The sequence below is a fragment of the Suricata suricatta genome, chromosome 5, assembly GCF_006229205.1.
Source record: "Suricata suricatta isolate VVHF042 chromosome 5, meerkat_22Aug2017_6uvM2_HiC, whole genome shotgun sequence".
NCBI classification, from domain to species: Eukaryota; Metazoa; Chordata; class Mammalia; order Carnivora; family Herpestidae; genus Suricata; species Suricata suricatta.
Window position 1 is genome coordinate 48,468,732 of NC_043704.1, and position 14,870 is coordinate 48,483,601.

Sequence of the window (14,870 nt, forward strand, 5' to 3'; positions counted from 1 at the left end):
GTATCAACAGCTTACTATATATGAACAACTAGATAACTTAGGAAGCGTCTGAGATGCTAGTACATTGGATGATTCAACATGACATCTGAACATAAGTGAAGTATTGGCCTCACATCTATCAGATCTCTGGAGTCCTTGCAGCACAGTGTGACAGGAGAATGCACTTGTCTTAAACATGAAATAAATCATTTACCAGGTGGAGGATAGGACACTTCTAGACTTGGTGACGTTTTTGGCTTCGAAGTAACACGCGGGGGCACCTTACGAGCTGAAAGAGAGAACTGATATCATGAGTCATTTTGTTTCAGCATCTCCCAGACATGCTTAACATGTAAGACATGACAGACTGTATTCCTGACTGCTGATAAAAAAAAAAAAAAAGGATTGAAATGGGAGTTAGATGGAAAAACAAACCTTAAGCTTTAAAAATTTATCAGTTAAAATTCCAGATACTTTTAGAAAAATATTATCTGAGAAACTGCAAAATATGACTAAGCATAAGGGGACGATAGAGAAATTTTTTTGTTTTTGAAATCTATATTTCAGAAAAGATAGCAATTAAATTAACACAAGAGCACTCTTCTGGATGTTTGACTCATCAAACCCCACCTCATGCCTTTCTATGAAAATTAATTCAGTGAAGTCAGAGTAGAAGTCAATAAAGTGTGGATAAGAGAAGCTTAAAGTCAGCTCGGGCAACAGTGAAAGAGAAGGAGAAGAGAATGGAATAAGTAGGCTTGCATTCCACACCCTCTGCCATTCTTAGGCTCCGAATCAATCTTTAAACTGGTCTCCCCATAACTGTTTCTTTGGAGTAATGAGGTACTAACAGGGATCAGAAAAAAAGGTCTAACATATGTACAGCTCATTTTATAATTTCAAAAATGGTTTTATAAGGATTGTGCCCTGTGATTCTCACCATAATGATGGAAGGAAGGAATTATGAGCTTCACTTTAATAGCTTGGGTTGGTGACTCTCTGCCTGTGGTTACATGGTAATAAGTACCAGGAGTGAGATTTGAACTGAATGCTGAGGTGCAGAAACAAGCACTAGATCCAAACACTTGAACTCTCTAGATCTCAGTGCCAAGGTCACATTTTAAATTTTTTCTCATTTTTTAGGTGGAAATAATAAACCTGTTTTAACTCAAAGGGTGGTTATGAGAATTACATGTGAAATGTCAAAATGAAGTGAAAACTATATAAAAATTCTTTCCACTTCTAGAAGATTTTTACAAATTTGATATTGAAAGGTCTGAGTATATTGATTCTCATGTTGTTCATTTCTATATAAACCAGAAGCACTTATAGTTTTGATGGTTGTAAAGATTTATCAGGATAAAATTAATAATGGGGTTGTTTTACTTATGAACACAGGAATCTAAAAAAATCAAACCTTTATTCAAGGACAAAATACTTTTGATAATTTGTTCCAAATTTTTTATTCCACTTTGCCCTTAAATCTTGCCATCTAAGCATAAATAGGAAGAAGATCGCTTCTCGGCCTTTTGGCTAAGATCAAGTGTAGCATAAATAGGAAGAGAGATGGTATGCCCAACTATAGCATTTCATTCTAAAAAAAGTAATGGGTGATCACACTGTGTTGCACTTCATGTTGTGCACACTACTGTCGGGGACCCCTTTACAGTCTAACGGTAATAATTTGCATTTGGTATTGTACACACGGACAGAACACTCTCTCAGTCAGATGGCCTTCTGAAAGGGTAAGGGAGAAAGTGCTGGGGCTCAATTATTCATCTTTGAAAGATTTAGTGATGCCTATGTATACATACGCAAACATTGCTAGGATCTATTCAGTAAGATCATTCTCTTGGGTAAGGGAATTCCTAATTTCACCCACTTTTAAGGGGAATAATGAGAATGTATTTACTTCTTTGCAATCGACTTTCCAAATCATTCTTTTGCATTAAGTGACAATGACAAGCCAGAAGTATTTGGGTTGCAGTTACTTTCCATGGGAGACACTGATCGGCTGAGAGTCGCCTCAGTTGGGACAGAATCAAGAGGCAGTCTTGTTATGGGTTGACAACCACTATGAAATTTCAGGGTTAGAGAGTAGAAGGCATTACGCATATGAATCTATCCATTCTGAAGTTGCATATCTTGTTGAACAAGGTTGGCTAAAGGTTTAAATAAAAATTAAACAAATTTGAAATTTAGAATATGGAAAATTAGAGTAAGTCTCAGATTTACTACATGCATTTCTGTAAGTACAGAGTATACAGCTCAAAAAGATAAAATAATGAATGTCTTCTTTGTTACCTCTTAATTCCTTTACTTTAAAAAATTTTACTAACCAGGAATTTAAATTCCCAATATCTTAACACTCAAGCACTCATTTTTCATCTTTTGTTTTCCAAGATCCAAGTTTTCGTGCTTTCTTCTCTTCATCTCTCCTATCTCTGCTACTTCTGTTCTGTGCTTTACATTTATTATTTTTTAAATGTTGTTAAATTTTATTTTTGCAAGATAGAGACAGTGCAAGCAGGGGAGGGTCAGAGTGAAAGGAAGATACAGAATCTGAAGCAGGCTCCAGGCTCTGAGCTAGCCATCAGCACAGCTCGAACCCATGAACTGTGAGATCATGACCTCAGCCGCAGCTGGATGCTTAACCGACTGAGCCATCCAGGCGCCCTCTATGCTTTAGGTTTAAATAAAAAGCTGACAGCTGCTGCTTCTCATGTGATTTTATCTGTTGAGATCTTATGGTCAGATTTTAATTTTCTACCAATTTAATATACTTGCTTTGCTTTTTTGGTTCTTCTATTCATTAATCATTATTTACTAATTGTTTTTATAGTTTTTTTATGTATTAATGTTTCAAGTGTATTTACAATTATTATTAAAATTTTATATTCCAGGGAATTTGGGCCATGGTACCTTCATTTACTATGTATCATACTCATATTACTTTCATAGGAAAGTTTTAGTAATTAGAGAAAACATTTAAAAATACATTAAGGCATATTTAAAATTATTAGCTAGATGTCCAACATAGAACTGTGTTTTAAGAAATTTTCCTTTAAAGAAAAAAAATGATAGGCTAATTTTCTCTTAGAATTGGATGTTAAAGACCCTGCCTGAATCTACAGTTTTTTCTTTTGGTAGGGATACTGACATATGATTAAGGGATTAGTGGTAGGAATTCAGAACTACTACCTCGATCAAGCATACTTTGATACTGCTAACATTCTCCTTTCCCCAGACCATAAGTGGTAGTGAAGGCTCCTTTTCTAGCAAATTGAGTAGGTGTACCCTTATACGTTTTGGAAGTAGATCATGTATAATAATATATTTAAATTTATATGATGAGCCTAGATTGTAAAGTCCTTTACCACGGAAGGATGCAATTCTGTCTCACATCCCATGTCTGGCATGCAGTCACAGAATGCAGTGAATATGTGTTGAGTGACTAACAGATGAAATGAATTAGTTAATCACCTAAGCACTGAGGAGTGTAATTTGAAATTAGATAAAAGAGAAGATCAATGACAACAGACCAAGTACATGCTTGGAGTAGGAACCAATGCTAGAAGTGTTCAGAAGAACTGAATGTATCATACTTATTAACAGATGGATTGCAGAAAATAGGTGAGGAAGAGGAGTAAAAATTAGATTTAAAATACTGAGAACCTGCCACAGACATAAATGAGAAATTGAAAAAGAGGAAAAGATGATGAACTTTGAGGTATGTCAAGTTGGGTAGCCCCAACTAGAGATCCTCCAAGGAAGTCCAAGGAGAAATTGGACACAATCCTGGTTGAGAAGTTAGGGTCAGATTTACCTGTTCAAGTAAGAGCCTTTTGAATAGAATGAAAAACAGTTTATAGTGACTCCTGTTTGGGTCCTTATCACAATTTTACAGCAAAACAACCAAATCAATATTGTATAATTATGTTATAGGTGAGAATATATATAAGCAAGTCTTTATGACATACTGTTAAATAAAATCTACTAGAAGTTTAAAAAAATATGTGATTGGCAGAGAGAGGCACATTCAAGGGCCATGGAAGGGGCCATGTGGGGACAGGTGTTCCCACACTTAGAGGCAGTGGGAAGAAGCAGGCTACTCTGAAGAAATGTCATTCTTCTCTAGCTCCCTCTTTGAGTAATGTAATAATAGGGAAACTTTCCAGAATAAGCTATTCCAACAACATACTTTTTGATGAAGTTCAAAAATAAATGTAAATATTTATTATATTTCAAAGGAGGACTTGTTATACAAGGGTTAAAACCCCAACTCACTATATATCAATAGAGTAATTCAGGAAAGAATATAAAATATGTTTTTACCTGGCAGTGTTTGTGGGATTCTTGGATGTGGAGATGTTTTTGGTTTGGGAGAAGCTCTCGGTGTCTGTTTGGGAGCTAAAAGAAAGAATATAGGTTTGAAGCTCTTGAGTGCTTCAAGAGTCACAGTATTTAAGCCTGTGGGATCTCAAAGATGAAGACCTAAATACACAGCAGTTAATGCAATTAGAGCTTTCAAAGAACCACAAAATAAAGGGAGATAAATTTCTTATATTATTATAACGGGAAACAAAACAAAACAAGAAAGTACATTAAATGATATCCAAGATATTCAGTTGGCAAACAAACTATCTACTTCAAATACCTTTTAAAAGGTTAAAAATACATTTCATAATAACAAGAATTCACCCTTATTACAAGTTTATACTGTTTTACCAAAATATTCCAGTATCATATTTTAAGTGCAGATAAATACAATTTCCTCTAAAAACAAAGTTGGTATGTCACATTCCAAATATACCTAGAAAATAAATGTATTTTAATACCAAGTGCTAATGGAAACAATCTTAGTAAACATAATAGTTTTCATTAGTCATACTGGGGAAGAAAACTGAATAGAAATTGAAAGGATACATTCCTGAGAATGTTATTTCTTTCTTGGGCAATTCTAAAGTACTTCTTGGACATTCACTGTAAAAATCAATTGTTTCCTTACCAAAAAAATTAGAGGTATATCCTGTTGGAGGAAAGCAATGATCAAATGCAAAGTTGCAGCTTATGGAAACACCCATTTGGATGGACTCAAGTGTGTTTGGTATAAACAGCTTTGTTAGAAGAAACAAAAAGGTTTTTAAGGTCACCAAGTTTCAGGTACCTAAGGAAAGCTTCCTGAAAATAAGAGTTATTAGATACTAGAAGTTTCTGTCGAGTCTGCATGCAGTGGTTTCAGTGGAATCGCCTGTAGAGAAATGAACACCAAGATATGCACGAGATTGTGCTGGTTTAGGACCCTGAAGACTTAGAGCTCCCTTGGCTAATCACCCAGTCTACAGTCTCAGCTTCTCCTTCAAAACTAACAGAACTTTTAAGAGTCCTTCCAGTCCTGAAATTCTGTGATCCTAGAGTTTGTTTCAGTCTTGTGATTTTCTGACTCTCAACTTCCTTGGCTTGCTGAGGTCCCTGATAGGCTATTTGCTTCTCCCATGGTATGAGGTAGATAGTACTATCTCACAATCACGACTACTACTCACAATTAAACATTTCAATCATATCATTATAACTACTTAAACTTCAGAGAAATTAGAGATGACCAGCACAGAGTCAGTTAATGTAGTTAATAGGAAATTTCAGTAAAAAGTAAACTGTAAATTTAATAGACAAAATTCAATGAGATATTTTAGAGGACAATGCATAAAATTAACATTCATATCTCCTTTGGAAATAGAGCCATATGAAATAGTTTACTACCAATCAAAACATAAGTTTGGCAGGGGCGGAGGTGGGGGAGGGGAGTACCTGCATGGCTAGTTGGTTAACTAGCTCAGGTCATGATCTCAGTTTGTGAGTTCAACCCCCACATTGGGCTCTGTGCTGACAGCTCGGAGCCTGCTTCGGATTCTGTGTTTTCCTCTCTCTCTCTGCCCCTCCCCTGCTCACGCTCTGTCTCTCTGTCTCTCATAAATAAATAAAAGTTAAAAAATTTAAAAAAGACAAAAAATACAAGTTTGGGCTTAATTTATGATAAACAACCACACTTAGAAAGCCTGTAGATATTGAGAGGATTTTTCCTTGTAAGATGAACTTTTAGTTATCCATGTTGGTGATTTGCTTTCCTATATTTCAAATTCCACCATGAATCAGATCTTGATGACTTGCCAAGTAGCTGGTTTGATGTTTGTCTTATTTACAGTTTCTCTTATTTACATGTAGTGGAATGTCCAAACTACTGCAGGAGGAGGCAAAGAAAGAAGTAAAGGACCTGAATAATGATAAGGTGGCTGGCCAATTGTACCCCTTTCTGGGGACTGCAGAGTGAAATCTGTTTCCGGAGGTTATTGTTAATCTCCAACACAAATCAGATACCTTAAAATATTCTGTACAGGACCGCAGGACAAGATGATAAAATATTTAAAATTAAGATACGTATTTATATTTAAAAAATGGAATATAAATGTTCTTCCCCAGCAACATTACTATTTCCTATTTGAAACATTTGCAGAGTAGTTGAGAAGGGTTTTTCAGCCATAGCATGAAGAATGTTCATAACACTGCCATATGACTGTCTGAGGACAGGAGAAGAAACGGGGCATCAGAAGAGTTGGATCCCCATCAAAGACTGTGAGCAGAGGGATTAAGTTAGGTGTTCCTATGTCTACAGTGCCCATGCTGTCTTTCCATCCTTATAAATCCTGCAAACACTCACCTTCTACATGAAATACAAAATAATATTTACCCGGTTCAGTCGGAGGCTCATCTGGGCTGGGTAGGATTATAGTTTGGGAAGGCAGAGGAGATGTCTCTATGGTAATTGTAGGAAAGTACCAGGGGTTATGAAAGTGCTTCACAAACTTTAAGTACAGATGACAGAAAGGATGGTAACAATTAAAAAAAAAAAAGAAATTGCAACTCTGCAACAAAATACCTTTCCTATTTCTTCATAATGCATTTAGTTAAAAAAAAATGCTGAGATGCCAGATTACCATATACTTTCAAAGTAAGGAGTATCCTTACTTTTAAATTCTGATTTCAAACTAGTACCTCCTCAATACTGCTTGAACAACACTAGAGAGAGATTTAGTAGTAACTTTAAGGAAAACCAAAGTAATAAGAAATGTTAAAGCATGAGGCCATGAAGAAGCATTGAATTTCACTTAGAATAATGGCCCAAAAAACTCAAGCATGTAAATGAATGTGATGAATGAGTGTTAATAGAAAGTATGTTGCTAGGGCAGAAAGTATAAAATGGATCATCATACAACAAGAAAACTGAAATATTCGACACAATACAAGCTGGCAGAATGTTCAATGTTAGGAAAAAGATGCTTTAGATTTCAAAGTTTCACTGACTTAGAGAAAGAGACCAACGTTTAGATACAAAACTGAACAGAAGAAGAAACTTTTTGGACAACAGTTATGAATAGAAGCACCTAGAGAGAAAATTAACTGCCGTGACAAAGAATGATGTTGCAGCATGAATTCACAATGAGAGAGCCCGAGGGTCTCAGATGGTGGTGGCAATGAGGACAAAAGCTGTGAGGTGTGTCATTACCTAGCATGGTCTCGGGTGGCTCAGACACACTTGTGATAGATTCCACAACTGCATCAAAACAAAGGAGAACAATTTTAGAATACATTAAGGTGTTAAGCTATAGTCAAGTATTTCTTTCCTGAATGTCAAACACATCTCATTCTTTGAAGAATTTGTTTCATATTTTTCAGATAGGACAATGGATTTAGAGAAGAAAACAGAGAACCAAGGGAGAAATCCTATTCTGTAAAACTAATTCTCCAACTAATATTTATGTTTTAACTGTCATTACCTGGCTGTCAAATGCCATTTATATTCCATATTTTGAAACCAGAACTTCTGTATTCGGAGAGTCAGTTATGATTTTAGTTTTAAGAATCCAAGAATTTTGGAAGCTATTTCTCTTCAAATGAATTCAACTCCAGAACAAGTACCACAGCCTGAACTTTGATGTTCCATCGACATAACAGATGCTAGTTAAAAAGTTCTTGAATAAGTGAATCAGAGCATGAAAACCTTTACCACCTGCAGTCTTTGGCTCCTCTGGACTGAGTGGTGCTTTGGCAGAGGGATATAGATAATCTGTTACAGTTGGTGCTAGGGAATAAACAGGGAATGGCTGGTTAGTGGTGGGCAGCTCATGAGACACTGTAATAGAACACTGGGTTGAATTTGTAAACAGAGGTTAGTTACCTTAAGTAGACACATTCATGATAATAAATAACATTTTGGTAGATTAGGAAGATGACAACAATTTAAGAGGGTAGAGGTGAAGGCAGATAATGAAGGCAGTGTTCAGTGTGGGTGAGGGCGTGCGCACACACACGGTAACTGTTAGGGTCTACAAGCAAATTCTACTTGGAGCAAAGCAGGAATATTCACTTCCTTACATATTTTGATTTAGTTTTCTAAGTAAGAAAAAGACAGAGTCCTTAAAAAGCATGGGGATGAAACCTAAAAACAATATAAAAATGAAAAAATAGGATGTGCATATTCATATTTAAAGAATGAGGAGACTATAAAAACATTAAATTTTGCATTCAGAATGAAAGGGAACTAAGAAAATTATGAAACGTGCATAGCAATATAGCAGACACTAGCACAACATGCTGTATGTAACATCTGACTTTTAAGATTCACTGGATGAGCACAGACAAGATGTGAAGAGCTATGAAATGTCACAAAGCATGAGGGCATCCAAAGATGACTTCTGCAATGAGATGGAAAAGCGCATGGACCTGACTTCTCATTGGGAAACTTTTTTTTTTTTTTTACCTATAGCTTCCTTTGATGACTCAGTGCTTAATTCCAGGACTTCAGAAACTAGCAAAGAACAGAAAAATGATACAGTTGATCAAGAATGGATTGTTGCAAGCATTGGGAATGCATATAAATTAAGTACTATTTAGAAAAGTGTCTTGCACCTATAAATACTCAATGTTGGCTATTATGATAATATTATTAACATGATGGGAAGCTCAAATAACAATAGAATTCACAATTTTGAAAGTGTTGTAGGTAACTATTAACAACCATACTTTGTACCATCATGAGCACAAAAATTTTAATTAAATAAAAGATACACAAAGAAGATGAAAATAAATTATAATCCCAAACTAGAAGAAAGTAAGATCTGATGTTTCAAAATATATGCAAAAGAGTAGCTTCTGAATTGCTAACTTAAAATGTTTGTTTTCAATTTTGAAGGGCAATATTGTGTAGGTTGGTTTTGTAATCTGTACTTAAGTGAGAACTTTCTCCTTCCTTGATGGCTACAACTGAACTAACATTCTTTTCACAGAACAGAGCACACATTTAACTTACTACTAAAGAGAACTACAAGTTTGTAACTGTTAGTGAAAAATAAAGGATAAGAACAATTCTTCTAAGTGGTTTTGTTGACTAATCACATACTCTATGTGATACAGAGTAAACGCAAAGAAATGAAGATAAATGTGTCTATCAGGTAAATAGCAATTGCTATGAATATATTACTAATTTAACACCAACATGCAATCATGGAAAGAGCAGGTACAATATATAGAGTTATTAAATGTGTATTATGTGTGTTTTAATATTTGGAAATATAACACTTGGAATATGTCCCTTGAAGCTCACAGTGTACCCAGATGGATAAAACAGTCTATTTACCAGGTTGACTCTGTGTCATTTCTAGGCTTGGTGATGTCACTGGTTTCAAAATAAGAGTTTGCAGTTCAGTGGGAGCTGAAAGAAGAGCATCTAAATTGTCAAAGTAATTATGAATAATTTCACAGGTTTTAGATAAAGGTGGCAATGAATAGAAATGCATAGATCTTAAAAATCATAGGATTATGGAGAGCCATGCAGAGGACACATTATTTAAAGCAGCAATTGTCAAATTATGGCTCTCTCAATCCAGTCCTTGGCCTGACCTGTGAGCTAAAGAACAGCTTTTGTATCTTTCAATGACAGAAAAAATGTAAGATTAATATTTTATGACATGTGAAAATGGTATAAAATCCAAGTAATGTTTTATTGGAACACAACCACACCCTCAAGCTAAGACGATCCAAGGCATATTTACATATTATCTACATACTGGTTTCAGTTGCCTTCAGTTGAGATACTACAGCAGAATCAAGTAGTTTTAACAGGGAATGGCCTACCAGTCTAAAATATTTACCATGTAACACCCCTACATAAAAAATTTGCTGACCTGCGATCTTAAGCATCCTTCTACAAAAAGCAAGAGCCTATTTGAAAAAAATTAGGTTCTCACTATTATATCTGAATCTGAATTCCCAAAGGCCTTTCTAAGAGCTTCTGACAGCTGATTTTATGAGAGTATCATTACCAACATGTTTAGTACCATATAGTTATGTTTTGTTCTATGTTCTAGTTTGACCTCCCTCCTGGGTAAAATCAATAGGTTCTGAGATTTTTGTTTTATTTTTGTGGTTCCCACCCTTCCATCCTCTAATGCAAAATCCTGAAGTTATTTCAAAGCCCAGCTGTTCTCTATCAATCCACATAGATCTTTGACTCCTTTAAGTATCTTCTCTTTATATTCTTACCATTAAACAAGCTGCTTTTGTATAAGCAAATCGCCTTATTTAAAACAAACACACTTGAGAACAGGGTTTCTTCACAATTATATTGTACTCCTCTCAAGAAGTGAAATATGTTCTTACTTTTGGTCTCTACCTCTGTTCCTCACCTCATCTACTCAACTGCTAATATGGTGCTGAGAACACAGAAGGCAAGAAAATTTTTGTTTACTAAACCAAAGAAGTATTGTCAATTAAAAAAAAGAAATGAAATAGAGTGGTTAGAGAATGTAATAAGATGCATCTTCTGTTGGAGACAATCCTTCTGAAGGACACATGATGAATTTGGCTACCATATAAATCTCCCCAATCATGAACCTTTTGGTCAACGTGCAATTTTGGTGCAACGTGCAAGGTGTCAATTAATCACACCTTGTGCCTTCTCTCTCTTAGAGGGGGTAGATGCGGAAAATGAAAGTTAACAAACCACATTATTGTCATTTCTGGGATCCAACCACAATGGGCTGGAAGGACTCAAACTAGAAGTCATTGACTTTCTTGATTTCCACTATAAGACTTTCAGAAGTTTAAAGTTTGGGAGAAAGAATTATTTTTCCCCAAATGTTTTTGAAACTAAGTGAAGAAAATCTTGAGTTGCTATTGTGTTTATAGGTCTAGAAACCACCAAAAGCACTGTACACGGATGTATGTTTAAAAAAATTTTTTTAATGTTTTATTTATTTTTGATACAGAGAGAGACAGAGCATGAGAGGGAGAGGGGCAGAGAGAGAAGGAGACACAGAATCTGAAGCAGGCTCCAGGCTCTGAGCTAGCTGTCAGCACAGAGCCTGACGCGGGGCTCGAACCCACGAACGTGAGATCTGACCTGAGCCGAAGCCGGAGGCTTAACCGACTGAGCCACCCAGGCGCCCCGGATGTATGTTTTTTAAAGCATTAGATTTTCTTGAGTTGCCTAAGTTTGAATAATTTTATTTTACTTGTCGGTTTCTTATCACTATTGACAGTGTTTTGGAAAAAACATAACAAAATTTGTTAACTAGAGGAATAGATATAAGTATAATTAGATACTCAGAGATTCCTAGTTAGTAAAGATTAAGAATCAATGCTAAATTATGGTGGAAGATAAAGAATAAATTCATCTGTGGTGGGAAAAGCCTGTAACTTATATTACTATTATTGGCACATCCAGAAAGCAATTTTTTGGATAGTTTAATATAACAGGGAAAAACAGTCCCTGAAAATAGGAAAAGAATAATGAGTATGTCACAAGAATCTTATAGAAAGTAAATTGCTCAGAAAAATTTCATGGTTTCATTATCATAATTCTTTTAAATCTAACTACCAAACAGATTGTAATTTAGACTTCAGACACTTCACTGAATCAGACAATAAAATTATAAAGGCAGTTTCATGGCAGATAGATTTCCTCACCTGGATCCAGAGACATCTATAAACGATAGGTAGCACTTGAATTAAGAATCCTGACTACTTATAAGATGAAGTATGAAACAGAACAAGAGAAGTCTAAGGAAGCAGGAGCAATTCTGGCCATGACAGTGATAGAGTAGGTTTTCAATGAATAAAAGAGTATGTAATGAGGTCACAAAAATCATTACCTAATGTTAATTCGGGAGCCTCAGAACTATGAACAACAGGTTCAAAGCTTGTAGCAGGAACTAACCAAAAGCAACAACAGGAACATGAAAAAATTTAAAAACACATTAAAAAATCTTAATTTTTCTTTCAAAACAGTTTCAAATGACAATTTTTTTAAACTTTTGAATTGACAGAACGCAGTTTATTTTTGAGGATTTGGTTAAACAAGTCACAAACAATTCACTGCAGAAGGTAGTCGCAACGTTCAAATTTTACTATGCATATTAGTATGGGCACCATGAGGTTTTTCTAAGATGTTTGATATTCTGACTAACCAATATGAAAGCTTGCTTTGAAAAATCTGTTTAGGCAATATATATGAAGATATATATGAAAGTAACTTGTTGCAATTTTTGGAAGCAGAAATAATACCTATGCTTGTGTAATCATGACTGCAATAACTAGATCATATGTTTAAATGCAGATATATCAATAAATATCAGTGACTATGCCAGTCTTGCTATAAACACATCTTTAGAAGATCAAAAATTTCACTCAAGAAGCAGTTGCTAACCATACCTCATGCCTTGAAGGCTGTCACTTCCCATCAGAGGCATTTCTTTGGGACCCCACTGGGGCAGACTGCTAGGGTTCACCCCTCAAACCATGGAATAGCATATTTACCCCGTTTGGTCTGAGGTGCTTCAGGACTTGATGTGGTTTTAGGTCTGGGACGTGGACGGCGGGTTCGTTGTGCTGTTTTAGGAGCTGAAGGATAAAACTTTGGATTACTTCACTGATGGTTTTGGAAATAAGGGTCTAGATTTTCTAAAATATGTTATATTTTCTTGAAATTCAAGGCATATGCATTTCTAGATTGAAATATTTTCTCCTATTTTGTTAACTATTTCTTTAATGACTGAAGATTCTTGAGAGATAAAACTCACACATAAAATTAAGTCAAGGAGTGAGCCATCTCATAGATCTCTAACCTCAAAAGCAGAAAAGGACCATAGCCAAGCAGTACATAGTGGGGTATTAGGTTCACACCAAGAAATAGAAAATTTCCAAAGAATCTATGATACCACCCAAATTGCTATGGTTTGGTTGATCGAGAGGAGATACAGACATTGCCGACTTTGAAACTCAGCTTTAAATTTGAGACAAAAGCACATGATACAAAGCTTTAAATTTGAGACAAAAGCACATGATACAAAGCTCAAGATTACATGATTTACAAATGTTCTCACTTATCCCATGCATAGCTTTTAAAAACAGCAGGTTTCTAAAAACTTTAAGAGTTTTCAATACTCTTAAGAAGAAAATTAAAGCTGAAGGACAGCAGAAAATGACAAGACAGTCTTTTTTTAATGTTTTTTATTTATTTTTGAGAGACAGAGAGAAGCAGCTCGAGCAGGGGAGGGTCAGAGAGAGAGGGAGATACAGAATCCGAAGCACAGAGCCTGACGCAGGGCTCAAATCCACGAACCGTGAGATCATGACCTGAGCCGAAGCCAGACATTTAACCGACTGAGCCACCCAGGCACCCCGACAAGACAGTCTTATAGACAGTGACAAAGTGATTATAGTTAGAATAGAATGGGTTGATGATGAGCAGGAAAAAACTGTTGATGAATGCAGAATTACCTAATGTTGTTTCTGGAGCCTTGGTTCTAAGAGTGACAGGTTCAAGGTCTGTAGGAAGAACTGGCCAAAAATAATAAAAGAAACCAAAGAGATTTTTAAAATTCACTTGAAGACTAACTACAAGAGTCAATTTTTAAGTGTTAGGACTGACAGAAAAGAGACACACACTCCGCAATTTTGCCTATACTGTGGCAAAGTATACTTACTCTCATAAGATACAGTATTGTACTCTGCTAAACATCATGGTGGTCAACAAAAAGTTCTCCTTGATGTTTGATTATCTGACTCTTGATAATATGCACAATTCTGCTAGACAAACTTTTTAGTTATATAATATATACTTTTCTAACTCTACTGGAAAAAGCATTTATCAGTCTACTTGTACTTCTGTACAAGGTGAGATAAATGCCTATTATTTAAATGATCACGAGTACAATGAGTTTCTTTATTTGAAAGTATCAGGATCAATACATTATACAGTGTATTCATCAAAATTTCAAAGTTATCCTTGACTCAATAAAAGTCAAGAAACCCCATTGGCCTTCTCACAAAAGTTATCCTACTCTATCATGAAAAGCCTATCATTTAAACTTTCAAGACTCAGGCACATTTAAAATTTTGACAATTAACTAAAAGCATCATTTTTTGGAGACAATGGATCCATCAGTATAAACATACAGATCCTAATATAGTAAAAAGTAATTCTATTAAAGATCATGGTGTTTCTACAATTGAGGAAGGATAAGCAGTGTAAATAAGGGACAGATGGAAATTCATGTTCGAAATGAAGCTTAAAGCAGTCAGTGCTTTTCAGCACATGCAGATGATCACATGAAGCAACAATAAACTCGTTATGGCAGTTTGATGTCCTGATATTAGCATAGTCACAGTTTTCTTAAGTTTAACAGATAACTTGAAATAGAGCTTAGTATAATTTCAAGATAAAGACTACAGTGGAATGACAACAGAGGGTGTTGCAATGGTTTTAAGATGCAGGAGAACCTGTGGCCACAATGGCATGACAATGAGCAGGAAAAGCACTATTTGAAGGACACATA

General features: G+C 35.4%; 1 protein-coding gene across 1 annotated transcript in view; it reads right to left on the minus strand.

Annotated features, from left to right (window-relative positions):
- ABI3BP (ABI family member 3 binding protein) overlaps positions 1-14,870 on the minus strand; it is a 193,955-nt gene that overhangs the window by 72,180 nt on the left and 106,905 nt on the right. Inside the window, exons 38-46 of the mRNA XM_029938697.1 lie at positions 13,813-13,872; positions 12,850-12,933; positions 12,186-12,245; positions 9,671-9,745; positions 8,795-8,842; positions 8,045-8,116; positions 7,541-7,588; positions 4,315-4,389; positions 194-268 (exon numbers count right to left, since the gene is read on the minus strand). Of these exons, the coding sequence (XP_029794557.1) occupies positions 194-268; positions 4,315-4,389; positions 7,541-7,588; positions 8,045-8,116; positions 8,795-8,842; positions 9,671-9,745; positions 12,186-12,245; positions 12,850-12,933; positions 13,813-13,872 (597 nt within the window). The remainder of the gene's footprint in view (positions 1-193; positions 269-4,314; positions 4,390-7,540; positions 7,589-8,044; positions 8,117-8,794; positions 8,843-9,670; positions 9,746-12,185; positions 12,246-12,849; positions 12,934-13,812; positions 13,873-14,870) is intronic.